The sequence below is a fragment of the Podarcis tiliguerta genome (genome assembly GCF_965153285.1).
Source record: "Podarcis tiliguerta genome assembly, chromosome: 8".
NCBI classification, from domain to species: domain Eukaryota; kingdom Metazoa; phylum Chordata; class Lepidosauria; order Squamata; family Lacertidae; genus Podarcis; species Podarcis tiliguerta.
Genome location: NC_139541.1, coordinates 3,727,627 through 3,747,475, shown reverse-complemented (window position 1 = coordinate 3,747,475; position 19,849 = coordinate 3,727,627). Strand labels below are relative to the sequence as shown.

Sequence of the window (19,849 nt, the reverse complement as noted above, 5' to 3'; positions counted from 1 at the left end):
AGATTGAGTCAAAAGCAGCTTTCAATTCAATGAAAGCAGCATACAGCACACCGCGAGATTGCTTGGCATATTTATCTATGAGGTGGGTTAGGATGAAGCAATGGTCTATAGTAGATCTGCCTTGCCTGAATCCTGCTTGCTCTTCCACAAGGATAGCCTCAACATCAATCTAGTTGATTAATTTATTGTGGAGGTGTTTTGCATATAATTTACTAACTATCGGTAAGAGGCTGACAGGTCTGTAGCTGGCCGGATCCGAAGTAGGGCCCTTTTTGAATATTGGGATGATTACCGCAATTGCCCAGCTGTCAGGGAGTAAACCAGAAGAATCAATGTGAGAGAATATTGCCGCAAGCAGAGGTGCCCACCAGTCAATATTGGACTTGAAAAGTTCTGGGGGCAGGTGTTGAATGCCTGTGGCTTTATTGTTTTTTAGCTGCGTAATTAGGTCTTTTACCTCAGTCGTGGACACTGGGGCCCAAGCTGGTAAGTTTTCTGGAGATACTGTTGGGTGATTAAGCTGAGTATCCTGGTCTAGGAAAAGGGAGCGGTAGTACTGGGTCCATTCTTGGGGTTTGACAGTACAAATTGGCCCACTACACTCATGCTCCAGTAGGCCTGATATGGTACACCAGAAACAGAATGTGTCCTTGTTGTGTGAGGCCTTTATTAGGCTGTACCAGGCATTTCTTTCGGCTCTGCGAGACAGAGAGCTTAAAAGCTCTTTCTGTGCTGGGGAATACCCTGTACAAAAATAGCTTTTAAGCTCTCTGCATTCTGTGCATTCAATTTTTGTAGTTTTAGCCAGCCAGCCTTCAGCCAGGTAAAGTTGAAACTGCACATGTTAACTGCATGTAAGTTTTGAGTTACCTGTACACAATGTGTGTTAGAAAGCTCCCGTGATTTTGAATACTTCTTTAGAGAAAGATTTAAGCTCATTAAAATATTGCAACGTATTAGCCACTGATAAGACAGGCATACATAACACACTACGTTGCAAGCACATTAAGAGTTAATCTTGGGAATAAAGGAAGCTCTGTGAGGGGAAAGGGTTAAAAGGGCAGAAATGTGTAAAAAGTAACAATAGGAAGGAATGGCAGACAAATTGAGGGAAGTCAAAAAAAGAGAAGTAAGATGTAATTAAGATGTATGGAATGCATAAATTTGTTTTTGTATTTGAAAACTAATAAAAATATAATATATATAAAAAAGAGTTAATCTTGGGAATAAACTTCACATCACATTAATATGAACACAACCCATACCTCCCACATTATCAGCAGTGGCGTAGCGTGGGTTGTCAGCACCTGGGGCAAGGCAAGTAATTTGCACCCCCTAACCCGTGGATTTGCGCCCCCTAACCCGTGGATTTGCGCCCCCTAACCCTAACCCCCAGATGTTGCGCCCGGTGCGGCCGGCCCCCCTGCACCCCCCACGCTACGCCACTGATTATCAGAAAGGAAAGAAAAGGAAATCCCCTTAACTGCTTTATAAGTCAATGCTTTTTAGAGGTCAAGTGTTGGTTTGTGGTTGTGCTCCCTTGATGGGCACCTCCTGATGGGGGGATTTGGCCCTCGCAACTCATTTGTGGTTGACACCTTTGGATTCAGTGGGTTGGGAATGACAAGAGCACAGGCCAGTAGCTCCATTTGGCTGCTGTGGACAGCATCTGAAATGCCTTCCTTTGTATTCATTGCAGCCGGACCTGTGCATGTCAAGGCAAAGACCCCAACACCTGTGGTGCCTCTTTCTCCTTCGGCTGCTCTTGGAGCATGTATTTCAATGGGTGCAAATACGCTCGAAGCAAAACCCCCAGGAAATTCAGACTTCAGGGAGACAACCCCAAAGAGGTTAGTGCGACACCCACCCACCACTGCGCCTCCCTTTGTTTTGCTTGTTCATTTTTCACAGGGGATTAGGGCTCCACCAGCATCTCTTAAGGGGAAGAGGAATGACATGGGATTCTCGCAAAGTTTATGGGAGACTCCCCCCAAAGTAGGCTGACCAAATACCTGCTTGCATTTGGTCAAGCAAGTCATTGCTTCCTTCTTGTAAACGTGAAAGGGCTGGAAAATAACCTCTACAAACCATACCAAAAATAAGTGGATGGAAAAAGTTTTGGAATTTGTCCTAATGGCAAAAATACTTAAGAACTGAAGGAGGGGGCTGCTGGCGGCACTAATAGGGAAACTGCATCACGAATTGTAACCATTGTACTTATTACTCTAGAATGAATTTCTTGCTTCCTCATTTAAAAGGTGTTCACAGTTCTTATAAATAATATAGGTTATTGATCACTATGGATTGCATCCAACTAAGTTCTGCTCAGAGTAGATCAAGTGAGATGAATGAACCTAAGCTTGTCATGCCCATGAATGTTGGTGGGTCTACTGTGAGTAGGACTGGCATTTGGCTACAACTCTGTGATGCTAGCTTTTAATATTTGGTAGAAAGGATTGGGTCCTGGTGAAACGCTTGGAAGTATTACCCCTTGTTTCGGAAATGTCCTTGCCGGCAGTAGTTTTTGATGCAGCCCCTTTGAAATGCTTTACTATGGATCCATTAAAAAAAGGTGAAAGGGTTGGAGGCTATTGTCCTGTAGAAAAGCCGCTGCTTTGTGTGTAGAAAGTCCCAGCCTGAATGAATCTCTGGCATCTCCCATGAAAAAGGATCACAGGTGGTGACAGCGAGGTAGGAAATGACTCTGGGCCTCAGGGAGATGCTGTTGGCTGCTGGGCATAGGAGATTGAACTAGGTAGTCTGACTCATCAATGAGCAGCTATGACTCTCCCAATCTCTCCCTGCAGGAAGAAGTTCTCAGAAGAAGCTTCCAGGACCTGGCCACAGAAGTCGCCCCACTTTATAGGAGGCTGGCACCGCAGGCCTACAAAAATCAGGTACCTGGAATGACCCACCATACAGCTCTTGTTATTATTGTGCTGCTGATTTAGGTATAGATCCCAGTGGTTCTCAAACTTTTTTCTCTGGGCCATATTTCAGAATAAAAGTTTGCTTGTGCCACACTGAATTTTTGGCTGGGGGTGGGGTGGGGACCAGCTTCTAGCAGTGCTTGACTGGTAACATTGAACACATCTACTTGATATGCTCACGGGACATCCAGAAAGTATAAAACAATGCAGCTACATAAGAACATAAGTCATTCCAAAATATTATTATAAAGGACCTCTTTCATATGTGCCTCACAGTGAGAGGCGTGAGCTCGCAGCATCACTTGATGCTCACATGTTAAAAGATAGCTATCCATATTCTGCAATAAATAAATGATACTATACAATACTGAAATGTTTAAATGTTTCTTTGATTATCCTCAAATCTTCCCACCACGCTTGCCATCCTCTCCTGCTGGTGTGCCACAGCCTTTAAGAACCATTGACCTATACTGTCTATGAGGCTGTTGCCAAGGTCCGTTGCAGGAAATGCTCTGATTCGTTGTATACTGGTTTGACTGGTTTACAGCAGTCTTTGCCCAGCCTGCTATCTTTGAGATGTTGTTGGAACTCAACTCAGCTCCCCAAACATTGGCCAGCACTGCCTGGGGCTGATGGAAGCAACATCTGGAGAGAACCAGATTGGCACTAGAAGAAGGCAGTATAAAAATATTGAGCAAACAAAAGATGGAGCCCAGGGTGGGGCTAGGTAAATGAAGGTTCAGGTCTTTGTGTAATCATAGAATTCTAGAGTTGGAAGGCACCCAAATGGCCATCTAGGCCAACCCTCTGCAGTGCAGTCTTGTTTGCAAGGACAGTCCAGTCTTGGATTGCAACTCCAATCAGCTCCAGGCAGCATAATGTTGGATTCCAGGGCAGATGGGAGGGTGGCTCTGGTGGCTGGGGCTGATGGGAGTCCAAAATGTCTGGACAGCACCAGGTTGAGAAAGACTGCAGGAGTCCATTGAAAGTGTGGCTGTTGCTTCTGTCTTGGCCCTCAGATTTTAGCCCTTTGTCCCTTTACAGCTCTAACAAATGCCCCCCTCTCCCAGCTTGTGGAAAGCTGTCCCAAGAGAGCCTAGCCCCACCTTTGCCCACTTTTAGATTGGAGGCAGGGGCTTTTTACCTTTCCCCAGGTTTTTGGTCTCTTCTAGTGGTGCGGGAGCTGTAGTAAGCACTGCCTCCTCTTTCCATCTAAAGCTATGTTTTTAGCCTTTATTTGTGTTGCTGTGTTTTTACTTGTTGTTTTTATTTTATTTTAATGTAAGCCATTTGAGTTGCTGCTGCTGTCACATTTACATTTATTTATAGCCCGCTTTCTCCCAGGTGGCTTACACAAATTAAAACGACACAGATAAAATACAAAATTTTGAAAATGTATGAAAGACAATTGTTACAAAATAATTAAACTCCATCTGATGTCAACTCCAGGGTGACTTCAGTATCGTCTTATTTTTATTCTACTCCTGACTGTGTTCTGTGGGGAGAGGGGGGGCGGTTAGGGAAATTAGGTGAGTTTTTCTTGTTTTGTTCAACTTCATGCTTTGTATTACATAATAATAATAATAATAATAATAATAATAATAATAATAATAATAGACAACAACAGATTTTAAAAGTTACATATTAATATAAACAAATAAACCATAGGTCTTTCCCAAGGTACTGCTGTGAATTGAGTTGTTGCTGTCTTCTCTCATCAGGTTACAAATGAGGATATAGCAATAGACTGCCGGCTTGGACTGAAAGAGGGGAGGCCCTTCTCTGGTGTGACAGCGTGCATGGACTTCTGTGCTCACGCTCACAAAGATCAGCATAACCTTTACAATGGGTGTACTGTGGTAAGGAAGCATCATCGCTCATTTTATTAATTATTCCTTGCATAAAAGATACAGTAACAGCATTCATTTTCTTCAAGGAGCTCAAGGTGGCCTACATGATTCCACCCTCTATATTTTTATCCTGTGAGGCAGGTTGGGCTGAGAGGCAGTGAGTGGCACAAAGTCACCAGGTGAACTTCATGGCTGGAGGTTTGAACCCTGATCTCTCCCAGATCCTAGTCTAACATGCTAACCACTACATCTGGCTCTCATTTTGGTTTTAGTGTGTGTGGTTTACCCCCCCCTTTTTTTTTGGCATTTCTTTCTGGAAAGTTCCACAGGGGTGGCTGTCTTAGCCTGTTACAGCAAAGCTTGTAAGCCATTCTTGTGAGCCATTCTTGTAAGCCATTCTTCACCAACATGGAACTTTCCAAATGCTTTGGACAACTGCTTCCATCAGCCAATTTAAGATGCAGCTGACTTCGTGCATTTGACTAAATGAACTCTAATCCATGGAAACTTTCTGACGTAATCAACTTTAAGGTGTCCCTGCAGTTGTGGAAGGAAGAGTAGGGGGCTTGTTGGCCAAGCAAAGATACTTTGTCTTTATTGTGTGAAAGTGAAGCAGAAACTGAAACGCAGCTCAGGGAGACCCAAATTAAAGGTCTTAAGACAACCTTCGGCAACCTGGTGTCCTCCAGTTGTTTGGCTACAACTCTCCTGGTTGGAGCTGACGGGAGTTGTAATCCAGCAGCCTCCGGTGGGCACCGGGTTGGAGAAGGCCACCTTAAGGAAATGAAATATGATGCCTGAATGGGGATGGATGGATGACCCTGTGATCCGTGTCATGTTTGCTGGTTGGAAGATTCATGGAGGAGAAGGTTCTTGATGGCCACCTTCTCCTCCTTCTCCATGGAGGAGAAGGTTCTTGATGGCTCTGCAGTTGGAGGCAGCAGTCCTTCTCTAAGTACCAGCTGCTAGAAAGCACAGGAGAGCAGAGTCCTTTTGTGCTCAAGTCTTGCTTGTGGGTTTACCTTTGGACCTAAATGTATAACCTGTGATTAATTGGCTGAAAGTATTTGTTCAACCAGCTGGCAATAGATATGCCATCTTGAAATTCTCATTCTTCTAGGCATGCCTGAAGTCACCTTTTAGACTCTGGCCTTGCCGTTTTGTGTGTCCCCATTGAAGTAGCTAACTGGGACTCCCTGTGTGTTGTCTGGCCACTTCTTTAGGTGTGTACCTTGACAAAAGAAGACAATCGTACCACTGGGAGGATCCCTGAGGATGAACAGCTGCATGTCCTTCCACTGTATAAAATGTCCCCCACCGATGAGTTTGGCAGCGAGGAGAATCAAGCTGCCAAGGTGGGCACGGGAGCAATCCAGGTTCTCACCTCCTTCCCCAGAGAGGTGAGGAAGCTTCCTGAGCCAGCCAAGTCTTGCAGGCAGAGGCAGCTGGAAGCCAGGAAGGCAGCTGCTGAGAAAAAGAAAATGCAGAAGGAGAAGCTGATTACACCTGAGAAAATCAAGCAGGAGGTTTTTGAGATGCCACCACTTCAGCAGGATGCAGGTGAGGGCAACAGGGGTTGGAAGCTGAGAAGGCCACTTGTCTTGTGCTTTTGATGTGCTAATCTGGTTAGGTTTCTTACCCAGCTGCTGTTGGGATGCAGTCTGATCAATAGTTTTCAGAGTTTCTGCCCTTTGGGAATGCTTTATTAATCAATGTCTCTGATGAGGCACTGCTAGGCACAAGCAAAGGATTCTGGGACATATTCTTGGGCGCCAATCAGATTATTAGCTAGGCCATTTGGGCCTCACCATTTTCCTGTGCAGCCTGTGTACTCTCTATCAGCTTTTTCTAGCTTGGGACCCTCCAGAAGTTTTGGACTACAACTCCCATCAGCCCTAGCCTGCACTGCCATATCGGCATGGCTGTGCTGGCTGGAGTTGATTGGAGTTGTAGTCCAAAACATCCAAAGGGCATTGGGTCCGGAAATGCTACTGTAGAACAATATTTTTCGAGTTAGTTGCCTGCCACCCGACTCACTCCAAAGGCACCACCAATTGGAAAGCACGGCTCAAGAGCACGGCAAAGAAACACTTTCTGCACAACTTAGAGGAAGATTGGTAATGGTAGATGAGTCATTCCTGGAAGACTGCTGTCCTCAATTACTATTTTCATTTGTAAATTTCATTTCTATTCCACACTTCCTCCAAGCAGTTCATGTCAAGCATTCATGGTTCTCTCCTCATAAGAAAGAGCCCTGTAATAATAATAATAATAATAATAATAATAATAATAATAATAATAATAATAATAATAATTTATTATTTGTACCCCGCCCATCTGGCTGGGTTTCCCCAGCCACTCTGGGCGGCTTCCATAGAAACCAAAAATATAGTAAAATATCACAGATTAAAAACTTCCCTGAACAGGGCTGCCTTAAGATGTCTTCTAAATGTCAGGTAGTTATTTATCGCGTTGACATCTGATGGGAGGGCGTTCCACAGGGCGGGCGCCACTACCGAGAAGGCCCTCTGTCTGGTTCCCTGTAGCTTTGCTTCTCGCAATGAGGGAACCGCCAGAAGGCCCTCAGCGCTGGACCTCAGTGTCCGGGCAGAACGATGGGGGTGGAGACGCTCCTTCAGGTATACTGGGCCGAGGTCGTTTAGGGCTTTAAAGGTCAACACCAGCACTTTGAATTGTGCTCGGAAACGTACTGGGAGCCAATGTAGGTCTTTCAAGACCGGTGTTATGTGGTCTCGGCAGCCGCCCCCAGTCACCAGTCTAGCTGCCGCATTCTGGATTAGTTGTAGTTTCCGAGTCACCTTCAAAGGTAGCCCCACGTAGAGCTCATTGCAGTAGTCCAAGCGGGAGATAACCAGAGCATGCACCACTCTGGCGAGACTGTCCGCGGGCAGGTAGGGTCTCATCCTGCGTACCAGATGGAGCTGGTAGACAGCTGCCCTGGATACAGAATTGACCTGTGCCTCCATGGACAGCTGTGAGTCCAAGATGACTCCCAGGCTGCGCACCTGGTCCTTCAGGGGCACAGTTACCCTATTCAGGACCAGGGAGTCCTCCACACCAGCCTGCCTCCTGTCCCCCAAAAACAGTACTTCTGTCTTGTCAGGATTCAACTTCAATCCATTAGCCGCCATCCATCCTCCAACCGTCTCCAGGCAGGAAGGAAGGTTAGGCTGAGAAACAGTGACTAGCTCAAGGCTTCCTCTAGGTTGAGTGGGTTTTTCAACTTGGGTCTCCTAGTCTAATACTCTAGCCACTATACCACAATGACTGTCTCATCCACATTCTTGTTGATGAATCTCTAAAGCTGCCAGGAAAGCAGAGGATTTCATGGAACCTGGGTTGATGACAATGATGATATTTGCACAAAGAAAGAAAGAAAATAAATTAAATTAAAGAAGGGGGGAACAAAAAAATCAGCATAATCATAATAATATACTAATAATACCAATAATAGTAGACCATCATCCATTCACATTGTAGATACAGTTACCATCAGCACACAAATCTTAAAATGAGACATATAAGTTAATACAAGCCATCCAGATGTCCAAGTAGGTAACCATATGAAATTGATGCCTATATGAAATATGTCTGAATGTAGCCAGGACGGTAAGGTAATTATGTAATAGACATATCCTTCCAGGTTTGAGATATAAGCCTCTTAGGTTGTCTTAGTTTTGAAATTATCAGCATTGATAATTAATTATGGTGCGAATGACCACTGTTGGTTTGGGTGGCAGAAATCCTGTTCAGAAAGCTTATCTTCAGTTCTGTGAGAAGCCCCAGGGCAAGAAGCGAACGGCATGTTCCATAAAAATTCTGGAGCATCACAACTTGCTCCAGTGTTCTCTTTCCTTTGTTTTTGTGGTGGGGACTGGATTGTAGCACTGCTGCCAACATCACAGGATTTGCCAGGAGGGTTTTGCAAAGGGAAATAAATATGGTTGGAATGTGCTTTGCAGGATGATTTGAGATTCCCTCGCCCGTACCCTGTCTGTGGGGGAGGAGATATATCCATGATGTATCTTAGACACTAGTAATGTGTCTTAGGCAGCGCAGTCACACTATGCAAAGGCCTTGCACAAGTCAAGTGCGCAAAGAGAGGGGATTTCTAAGTTTTCCTGAATGTGGTCAAATTTTGCCACTTAGGAGGATAGTGCAGACTATCACAATGTGCATGTAGCCACTTGGTTAAGTTTCCCCCTCCTAAATGGTGTTCTTAGACAAGGGACAGAAAGTCTGCTAGCCAGAAGAGTGACCCAGAAGCAATCCTGCTTCTGCAAATTAACATTGGTTCTTGTTTTGCATCTGCAGATACGCCTTTGAAAAGTGGACATTCCCAGCGGTCAGTCAAACCTTCCATCAAAGTGGAACCTCAGAACCACTACAACACTTTCAAGTACAACGGGAACGCTGTCGTGGAAAGCTACTCGGTGCTGGGGAACTGCAGGCCCTCTGACCCATACAGCATGAACAGTGTTTACTCCTACCATTCCTACTATGCACAGCCTAACCTGCCTTCCATGAATGGGTTGCATTCAAAGTTCTCTCTTCCATCCTTTGGGTATTATGGATTTTCCAGCAATCACATGTTTCACTCCCAGTTTTTGAATTATGGTGACACAAGGAATGCATCCTGGGCAGGCACCAGCTACGAGAAGAAGCCTGATGTCCAAATGTTGCAAAATAACTTGAGCCATGGTTACAAGAATTCCGAACATTTAGATGAAATCCCACCCACTGTACGAAACAAAAACCACCACCAGCGCACCTACGAGAGATCCAGCAGGCATCCAGGCAAGCCCACGGCTGTGCCCCAGAGGTGTAACTCTGTCCCTGCAGAAGCCCTGTCATTTGCACAAAACACAAACTGCTTCAATCACCGAACAATCAAGCAAGAACCAATGGACTCTTTGTCACACATGGAGTCTTTTCAGAGAGCGGCTGCTATTAATGGCCAAAATCCAAATCTGAACCTATCTGATTTGTCCATGTCATCTCAGAATGGAGGCCCAGAACAACAGTGGAGCCCTTACAAAGTCAACAGAAATGAGTCCCCTTCGGACAGGACTAGTCATGCTGAGAGCCCTTGGAACATGTTTACACCCAATGACAATGCCGGCGTTCTCAATGCAAACACACAGAATAAGTCCAGCTTGTTTGGTTCCCACTCAAATGCTACCAGGTTACCACAGTCCCACCTCTTGGAAAAACAGTGGAATATGTTTCCTACAGAAGGACAGCCTTTGCCACCTGGCCCTGATGTGCTGGGGAAATCATGGAGCCCTTGCAAAGTCAACGAGAACTCTTCAGCCTTTTCAGTGAATTCAAACCTTCAGGAGAAGCCCTGGAACTTGGGGCAGCTGAATTTTGGTTCCATCAAGGGAAACTCCAGACTTCAAGATGAACTTTGGGGTTCTGTCAAAGCAGATGACAGGAGGACTCCTACACCGGGCACAGGATTACCCAGCAGGCCATGGGCTTCCTTTGGCTCATTGCCCTCTGTGGCTTCAGGTGTGTGTGGGGAGAAGCCATTCCCGTCCTTGAAAGCCGATGGTGGTACAATGCTTCTGGATGCTGGCCAGGAAGAAAGGCCATGGGACTCATTCAGCTTAGATGACAGCATGGAAGAGACACCCGAGAAGAACATCAAGGAGGAAGAAGAGGAGGAGGATGAAGAGGTGTGGTCAGACAGTGAACACAACTTTCTGGATGAGAACATTGGCGGGGTGGCAGTGGCTCCGGCCCACGGCTCCATCCTCATAGAGTGTGCAAGGCGAGAGCTACATGCCACCACCCCGCTGAAGAAGCCCAACCGGTGTCACCCCACACGCATCTCCCTGGTCTTCTACCAGCACAAGAACTTAAACCAGCCCAATCATGGACTTGCCCTCTGGGAAGCAAAGATGAAACAGCTGGCAGAGAGAGCCCGGGCGAGGCAGGAGGAGGCAGCCAGGCTTGGGCTCCAGCAGGACATCAAAGCCTTTGGCAAGAAGCGGAAATGGGGCGGCAGCTTGGCCACTGAGCCCCAGCAGAAGGAGAAGAAAGACACTGTCCCAACCCGGCAGGCCCTGGCCATCCCAACAAACTCAGCTATCACTGTGTCCTCTTATGCCTACACCAAGGTAACTGGGCCGTACAGTCGCTGGATTTGAGCAGAGCGCAGCTGGCATGGGGCCATTTTACCTCAAAGTCTGCAGCACTGGAACACAGTGCTGGTTTGTGGTGCTTTTTCCTTCGTGTGTCGGAGAGAAATACGAAGCCAGGCCAAGTGTGACATTTCCAGTATGTTATCTGCACTTGGGAGTTGAGCTGAAGAAACTTATTGCTGTTAACATTTTTCAGTAATCTAAAAATATTTATATCTGTGCATTTTTAATCTGTACATCATGATAATGGCAAGAGAAATTTGTAGTGTCCTTTCGCAAAGGAGAGCTTTTTAATTCCATTCCAAAATACACATGTGTATATTGGATTTTTAACAGAAATTATTACAACTCTGAAGGGGATTATGTGACATAGAAGCAAAATTTAAAACTCAGCTGCACCCTAAGCCAATAAGAATATGCACCGTCCATCACATCCAGGTGGGGTAGAAATCTCACTTTAGAGACCTCCCAGAAACCAAGACTTACAATTAAAGTAATTGTATAATTTGCTGTGTGATGGTTTCTTAGAGATTTAGTAGATCTCTTCCAGGAAGGAAAAAGGTTGGTGGAAGAATTAAGTAGAGAAGACAAGAGACTAGAAATAGGCAGCAGTTTCCACCTCATTGGTTTTGAACAGAGCATAAAATTTTGCGTGACACTTCTCTTAACTTGGGAGGGGGCCTCAACAGAATAGATGGATTCACACAGTGGGGAAGCTGTAAAAAGGTGACCCAATTTGCCTGTTTCAATCCTCACGACAACTCAGTCTGCCTAGAGCATCTCAGGGGAGTACCAGTCCTCTGGCATGAGTGCAGCTGGCCCACGTTGCTGTCTGTGTAAAAATTATGTCGTGCTGTAAACCACTGAAAAGTCAGGTTTGCTGTGAGCTTGTGGCCTAACTTTAACCAGTTTCAGAGGAGGTGGAAATGAAAGGAATGAAGATAAAGATATTATTTCTGCCACTGCATGTGGTTACGTTTTTATTTAAAGGCAAGTTCTTGAGTGAAGTTCTTTTGCCAAGGCAAGAGGCAGCGGCTGTGCAGCCTGTGTAAAATTAAGCTACTTCAACTTCTCCATTAACTGTTCTGGCATAAATATCTTACCCAGTTAAATTCATGAAGGAAGGAACTGAGAAAAGGAGAGATTTGAGGTGGAAGGGGAGGTGGGGAGGACTGGGTAGAAGAGAAGCATCATAAAACAGTATTTGGAAGGTGCTGTGTTTGCCCAGGAAGTGACCTTTTGATTTTCATGTCTCTCACTCTGTGGGACTCACAGAATAGCACTTAGCAATGTTTTGGTTCTTGCCAAATTTATCATACAGTGTAACCATCCACACTTAATTTTTCTGTAGGCTAGGCCTGACTATTTCAAACTGATGTTTGCCTCACTTTTGAATCTCTTATTCTGTAGTGGTAAAAGAAAAGCCACTCTGGAAACAAAAGAATCTCGGGCTGAGCTCCTGTATCTTTAAGAAACCATCATGGCAAACCTCTTTTTATCATCTCTGGTGCAGAGTCCAATGAAAAGGAAGGACACAATAGATCTCCTTTGTGCTGTGTTTTCAAAAGGTGCATGCTTACCAAATGAAAATGTCCACACCACACCAACCTTTACACGTGGACATTTTCAAATGCAAAAATGAAATTGGCTTATTGTAAGTTTTATTTTCTTTTTCTTGTGCCATTTTTTAAAGAGGAAATATCAACGTTGTGTGATAACTGATTACTGCAAAACAGCTGGTGCTTTTAAAACTTTGAATCACAACTTTTTAAGGTTAACCTCCCTTTCCCCATCAGTAATGCAAGTTGTCTTAAGAATAGCTGATTCACGTAAGTGGCTACACTCTCTGAAGCCTCGACAGAAGCATTGTGTTGCTAAAATGATGATAGGAAATCTTCCCTAAATTAGGATGAAATTCACTCTCATTCAGAACCCTTGTACTATTTAAACTACACCAAAAAGTTTACTTATATCAGGGTTGGTTGTTGTTGTTGTTTTTATTTAAAAAATCTTAATAGGACAGGGCTCAAGGACAGAAGTGTTGTGTAAGAGGAAGTCTGTGGTTCTTTTCCATATTGTGTGAATTTCATCCTTTACTGGGAAAATGTTAATGATGAAGTCCCTGCTGGGCTTCAGGTGCTCTCACTAAATTTGCTCAGAAAATCTCCATGAACTTCCATCGGAATTGGGGGGTAGAACCTTCCAGCCTTGAGGCAGCACCTTCAAAGCATCTCCTCAAAATGGGTGCCATCTTCAGATTGGGTGGCGGCAACTCTTTTGGCAATGGGTGCAAGAGTATTTTGCTGCCTTATACTACGGGTCTTTCTGTAGAAAAAATGGGAGGTCTGACTCCTTCAGCAGAGTAGGTCCCCTATGGCTTTGATAAGCCTGTGCATGCGATTTCTCAACACTGCAGAAGGCCAGAAGATCAAACACGTTCGAGATCTGAAACTGATTATTCCTTGGCCACCTCCTTCTGCACTTAACAGGTGCCTTTTGAGAAAAAAAAAAATGGCTTGCAAATTAAAACCTGTACATAGCATTTTGTTTACTAGGGAACCTTCTCAATCCTCACGCGCTGGAACAGGAAAAAAACTAAACAGCACCAGGATCTCTATACAGCATCCTGAGTGTTTTATGTGGTTCTGATTTTAAACTGTAAATAGAGAAAGATTTTTTTAAAAAAGCACTTTCACCAAGATTTAAAAGAAAAAAAATTACCCAATAACTTGAAGAGCAGTATGTTTTAAAACAGATTATTGCGGGAGAAATGTAAATAGAAACAAAATATTTAACATGCTTTTCCGTCCTTTTTTTGTTTTTACTGTATTCTGTAAAGATGCTTTTTTTTTTTTTTTTTTGGCAAGGGGAAAATCAATGAATGATAATTGATTTCATATGCATACCCATGAGCGTATCGTGCTTGTTAAGAATTGTTCCAAGTCAGATTTATAGGAAATGTTCTGAATGTCATAGGATGATAGTGATGTCGTCCCACGCAAGGCCTGATCCTCCACTTCTGTAAATCAGCCATTGATTTCAGTGGGGCTGCTCTGAAGGCCATTCTACATGTTTGTCGAATCATGGACTGGTAGGCCTGCCTCGATTATACCACTTCAGGCTTTCAGGTGGGAAAATCACATTTCTTTAAAGATTCACATGGTCCCTCACCCCATAAACAACTACACGAAGTGGAACAGCTTTCTCTCTGTTATTTTAGATTTCTGCATGCAGGGAGGGTTGTTTATTTCTATTTAATGTTGAGGCGTCTGCTATCTGAAGTCTGATGTGGTCCAAATCCAGGAGTTCTCTGCATAAGCATGTAGCTCCAGCCCTCAGTTAAATCACCACATATTCTATCTTCTCAGGCTTTTTAGGCCAATGGCTGCTTGCTATTGACTGATGTAGGGTGGATCCGTTAGCTGGCTGTAGTTGGGGGAAAGCATTGGACTTGTATCTCTTTCCAAAAACATTTTAGTTTGGGTTTTTTGTTTCTGTAATTTCCTTGTTAACGTCTCATTTGACTTTCCTATTTTAAAGGTGTTGCAGGGGTGCCTTGGAAGCTTCATTTGCATGACTTTGGAGAGCAAGAAATTGTAATATATGTGGGAAGGGAGGTGTTTCGTTTGGAGGGATGTCGCTGTGCATCTGACCTGTTGAAATCCTGTTGTGTGTTCAGCTTCCGTTTAGGTATTTTCCTGAGCTGTCTGATCATGGCATAATGTGGCTCTGGAGCTGTAACTTTCTGACCTAGCAATGGTGCCCTTAAGATCTCTGGATGAGGGAAATACCTTTTTGTAGAGGCAAGTTTAAAGAACAGGAGCTGTCTTGGGAGTCAGAAGGTGGCAACGCAGGAAGACCCATGAATTATTCCAAATTTGCCTGTGTCCATTTCCACTGTTTTTTTCACAATAGGAATAGAGAAAAGGAGAAAAACAAATTGGCAGGGCAAGTCCTTTATTTGTCTCACACAAATAATCCAAAAGACCAAATGGTGCTTTCCCTTCACACTGACGCAAGTCCAGAGTGAATAAAACTGGAATAATTTCTCCCTATTGAAATTGTGTGTCTAAGGCAAAATTCTCATTTGCTTCATCTTAGATGGGTTTCTCTAAGACTTTTGGACTGAGATTCTCTCTCTCTTTTAAAAAATAAATAAAAATCTGGCTCTCCAACCCCTTTGTGCCAGGTGTTTACCAGTATAATTGGTTGATCTTGGTGCAGATAGGAGGCAATCCACATGTTATTTGATTCTGGCAATGGCAGTATTAAATCTATAGCAGCATTATCTTAATGCCACCATCATTTTCTGCAGCACATGCGTTATATGTGCTCACACACACACACACACTTTAAAACAAGGCTACTAGAAGTAAAAGCAAAACTCCTGACTCTCAAAATCCTGAATAAATTGATGTACTTAGTATATTTACGAGTAGGGTGCAATCTGAGGTTGTTTCTCACTACGTATATAACCTACCTCGAATCTCAGTTGTTGGGAAAAGTTACCATGCCTCAGATTTATGAATAGAATTGTGCACAGATTATCTACTCCTGCTTTAAAAAAGAAAAAGAGAATTATTTTATTTGGCAGTCATCTTTTTGCTTACACATGGACAAGTACAGCTCCTGTTGTGGTCAAGGACATTTAGAAAAGTAAATGGAAACAGATATGTATTTATTTACAAAGGTGCTTGTAAAAGGTGTCTTAAGGGCACCACGTTGGCCTGACCATACTAAAGCCAATGGGTTATACTTCTCAGTCATAGGAAGTTGGTTGTGCCATTATGGCAGGTCTCCCTCAATCTGCAGCAACATTTGTGAGCTTAATTATGCTGTTTGTTGCATAGAGCAGCCTTCCCTAGTCTGGTGCCCTTGAAGGACCCATCAACCCCAGCCAGCACAGTCCATGGTCATAGGTGATGGGAGTTGGAGAGCACGAAACTAAGGCTGCCTTAGCGCGTACATCTCTATATGCCCACTGAACATCCTATTATGAGGTACGGGAAGCCAAGACCACCAGGGCCTTGAGCATCATGTTGGCCTTTTCAGAAATCATGAATCCTGACTGCAGCCCTTGTCAAAGGCCAAGCAACCTCTGCAGGCAGTAGTGAGAAATTTCTTTGAAATGTATTTTTTGGGGGTAGTGATGTGAAACAAGTTAACAGCAACTAACCCTCAATCATAATAGCTGATGGTGCTAAAATTACAAACAAAACTGTAATCCCTGGGGGAAAAAATCTTGAAAAAGGGATTCAGTGGTGCTCCAGCTGAAGTTATTAGCAAACTCCCCATAAACCTCTCTGGGAGAAATTTGGGTCCGTTAAGGTCCCTTCTTTAAGTGGATTCTTATTTCCTCTGTATGCTTTTGCTGAGGTACTGGGCCACCGTGAGTGTCAGCTGTTTAAAAATATTTGCTTTGGGGCGCTTACTCTTCTGAGTCAATCAAGAGCTCAAGCAGATCATGGTAAATTATGAAGAAAAAATGCATGGACCAAACAGTATAGAAGGCAAAGGAACAATTCCGCATACAGGGGGTCCAGTTTGGGAAGGTGACAAAAAGGCTCATTGCTTGTGAACTTGCTATGAACTTTTGTGTGTGTGTAACAGGAATGTTGTGTTGCTGTCTCTGGTTAGCAGACAGTTGAGGAGCTGCATCAATGAGACACAGGTTATCCCAATATATCAGTAGAGTTAGAGAGCTCCCTTCTTTCTATTTATCATAGGTTGTAACTGTGTCCCATAGAAAGGCAAAGAGAGAGAAAAATGAGCAAAGTAGCCCTGAGTTGCTTCAGCTGGTGCAATGTCTGCACTGTAGGCTAAAGACATAATTTTTAATAACCGAAATCTTCTGATGAAATGGTGCTATCTTGGTGGGTTTGTTTTAAAAAAGGGTGTTTGGGCTTGTTTGTTTTTGCCAGATTCCCTCTTGCTATGGTGCTACAGTATATGTCAAACCAGAGAACTGATAATAGAACGTTTCAATGTTTTAAATACATGTTTTTTTTAAAGTCTATGCTCTGAGTCTAAAATTTACAGCTACATAATTTTTAGCTCATTTACATGTGTGTAGATCCAGCAGAGGTTACTTTGGTATAAATGACAACTATCCACATCCCAGGGCTCGATCCTAAGCTGATATAAATGGAGCAGCACAGCTCAGGATCAGATGCTGAGAGTTATCTTTCTACTCATTTAAGTAGTCCTGCTTCGCACGATGGAATCAGGTGCTGGCAAAACTACCACCAGTGAAAAGGGCTTCTGGGATCAAGCTCAAAGGAAGTTTAACTATGAATAAGTAAAATTTAAAATGCTTTCCTTAAGCAGCTGGAAAATAAGGTACTACAAACTACTTTGAGATAACACTTGTGCCAGTTTAGCAAGTGTGCACGGTGCAGGAATATGTAACATTCTGTATTGGTAATTATTATGCAAAAACAATGGGTGGTGAATTGGAAGTTTTGAGGTCACTCCAAGACAGAGCAGCTATTTATAAAGCAATGTAGTTGCGTCTTCTCCAGCTTGCTTCCTTGCTTGCTTGCTTTTATAGTTAACAGCAAAAAGTTATGACTTAGTCCTGCATTCCTTAACCAAGGAAAAATCCTTCTTGGACCACATCTGCATCTCAGTGTAAACAGGTTTATTCTATAGATGTTAATCTATAGAATTCAACGGACCCAACCTGTTGAAGGTTCATAGTGGAGAAGGGAACCAGGGTCTGGCCACACATGGATTTGCTACCCTTTAGTCTAAAATGCCTGCTTCATTCTGCTACTTTATGATGGCTTTTTCTTTGTATATTGCTATTTGTGAGTAGTTGTGTCTGAAAGTTTTACAAGATACCTTTTTGGTGCTATTTATTTTCTCTCTCACTCTGTCTTTCACTTTTTCTCTCTCTTTTGTTCACAAGACTTGTTTTACGTGTGTACAGAAGCCAGGTTTTCATCATATAATAAGCTTGCTGTTATCACAATACATACAAAAAATACCTCAGAAAACAGAGTATTGTGGCAACCTGTGATTCAGTTATAGCTAATGGGATTGATACAAATATTAGAAACAAGGTGTGTATTTTATTACGTCAACACTGTACTTGACATCTTATAAACTGTATGGCCTTTGTTGTTCTATTCTTGGGCAAGTTCTCACTTTCAAAATAATGAAACATAATGAGGAATCAGTGTACAGAACTAATAAAAAGGTGAACCGGGAGAGTGGTGCTTTCATTTCAGTAAACAGTAGATTTTACTGAAGTACCTCAGAACAGTGTATGGCCCACATGGGAAAGCATTTTTAGAAATAAGATCTTAAGCAGCTATATTATCAGTAATCAAATAATAGTTTCTGCACGTTTGGTTAAAAAAAATCTGCCCCAATAGAATGTTCTCAAACTCTTTTTGCTGCAGAATTTGCAAAGGTTTCCAATGAGGTTTTGATCCGGGGACAGCAAAATCCTGACTTTATTCATCACCACCCCCTCCCCCCGCCAGCAAAAAGTGCATTATTTTTTCAAATATGCCATCCAGTTGGATTACTCCACTAAGTAGTTTTGAAAATGCAGAAATGACAACGCTGGGTGGACTAAGAAACAGATTCCAGGGGCAAAGATGAAATGTTGGTGCTAGATTGGGACATATTGCTCAGCATAGTGCTCTTAGAGCTATCCCACTTCATGGACAGTATGTGACTTGTTTTTCCAGACAGCAAATTATAAATCTTGCGGTAATTAGCAGAGAGCAACATTCCTGCATTCTCTTAGGAAGGCAGTTCTCTGTGGAATGCAACAAGAGTCTTGCCTGCATTAAGAATATTTCATGGTCAAGATGTGAATTGTTGTTTCTCTTTTTTTGCCTAAGAATAGTAAAGCAAATTGGCCAGTTTTGTCTTCTGCTCCAATATCAGGGATATATTTTACAAGTGATTTTTGTTTGCCATCCTTTTCCTCCTTTTTTGACACCTGTTGTTTAGAGTTTACTCACTGCTGTTCAATCTTTGGAAAATGTCTGCTGTCCAGCTGGCTTTTGGCTTTTGATTTTCTTTTTGCGTGTAAAACTAATTAAAAAGGTATAAAGCTGACTTCTAAATACATTATTTTTTTAATTTAAGAGAAATGAGGAAAAGAAACAGGTTGGATTTGGCAGACTAATTCAGTTCAGTTAACCGAAGGCTGTAACTTCTCGACGTATTTGATTTCTTGTCTCTTTGAATTCACATTTGGTAAAGGAGACCTCCAGTGGAGGCCACCTTGTGGACCACACTTGAAGATTTCTTTGTTGATTTGTGACTGTGGCTACTTGAAATGAAGTTTATCTGGGGTTGGTTGACAAATGGTAGATTTTACAATGTCTCAAGGCAATAGGACTTGTGTATTAAACTGTAGATATCCTTAGTATGGTAAATTTATGCTGATAATTTTATTTTGTATAATTTCCCCCTCTTGTCTGTATTTTTTTTCCTTTCACACTTCTCCCTTCAGTGTCTCTGAAAATTTATTTTTAGGATGCCTAAAAATTGCAAATATGGACCCTTCTTTTTTTTAATTTGTATTTTATTATGTTACACAACCAACTGGTTTGTGAAATGTATTATTCCCGATATCTTTAAACTATTGTGGGTGTTTTAATAAATTTTATATTTATTTTTTGCACTCAAATTCTGTGTGTTTTTTCCCTCTCCATCATCCAAGCTTAAGATTTCTTCTCACATTACATTTAAATGGTATTGAAGTAGTAATGGAAGTCATCAGGCTGAATTGCCATTTGCCTTATGCCCCTCATGCCCTGGGCCTCAGAGGACAGAATCCTGCCCTGGCCATGCTGACACTCACTCAACTGCGTGGTCCTCCTTCATGGACAACAATGGGCATGTGGGATGCCTGTCCTTCACCCTTCCTGATACA

The 19,849-nt window shown here is 43.0% G+C and overlaps 1 protein-coding gene across 6 annotated transcripts in view; it reads left to right on the top strand.

Moving 5' to 3' along the window:
• TET3 (tet methylcytosine dioxygenase 3) overlaps positions 1–19,045 on the top strand; it is a 105,311-nt gene extending 86,266 nt beyond the window's left edge. For all 6 annotated transcript variants that reach the window (XM_083453566.1, XM_083453567.1, XM_083453568.1 and 3 more), the window contains 5 exons: positions 1,700–1,850; positions 2,808–2,897; positions 4,652–4,789; positions 6,004–6,340; positions 9,116–19,045. In XM_083453566.1, coding sequence (XP_083309692.1) covers positions 1,700–1,850; positions 2,808–2,897; positions 4,652–4,789; positions 6,004–6,340; positions 9,116–10,956 — 2,557 coding nt within the window. In that variant the 3' untranslated portion in view covers positions 10,957–19,045. The remainder of the gene's footprint in view (positions 1–1,699; positions 1,851–2,807; positions 2,898–4,651; positions 4,790–6,003; positions 6,341–9,115) is intronic.
• Positions 19,046–19,849: the final 804 nt, after the last annotated feature.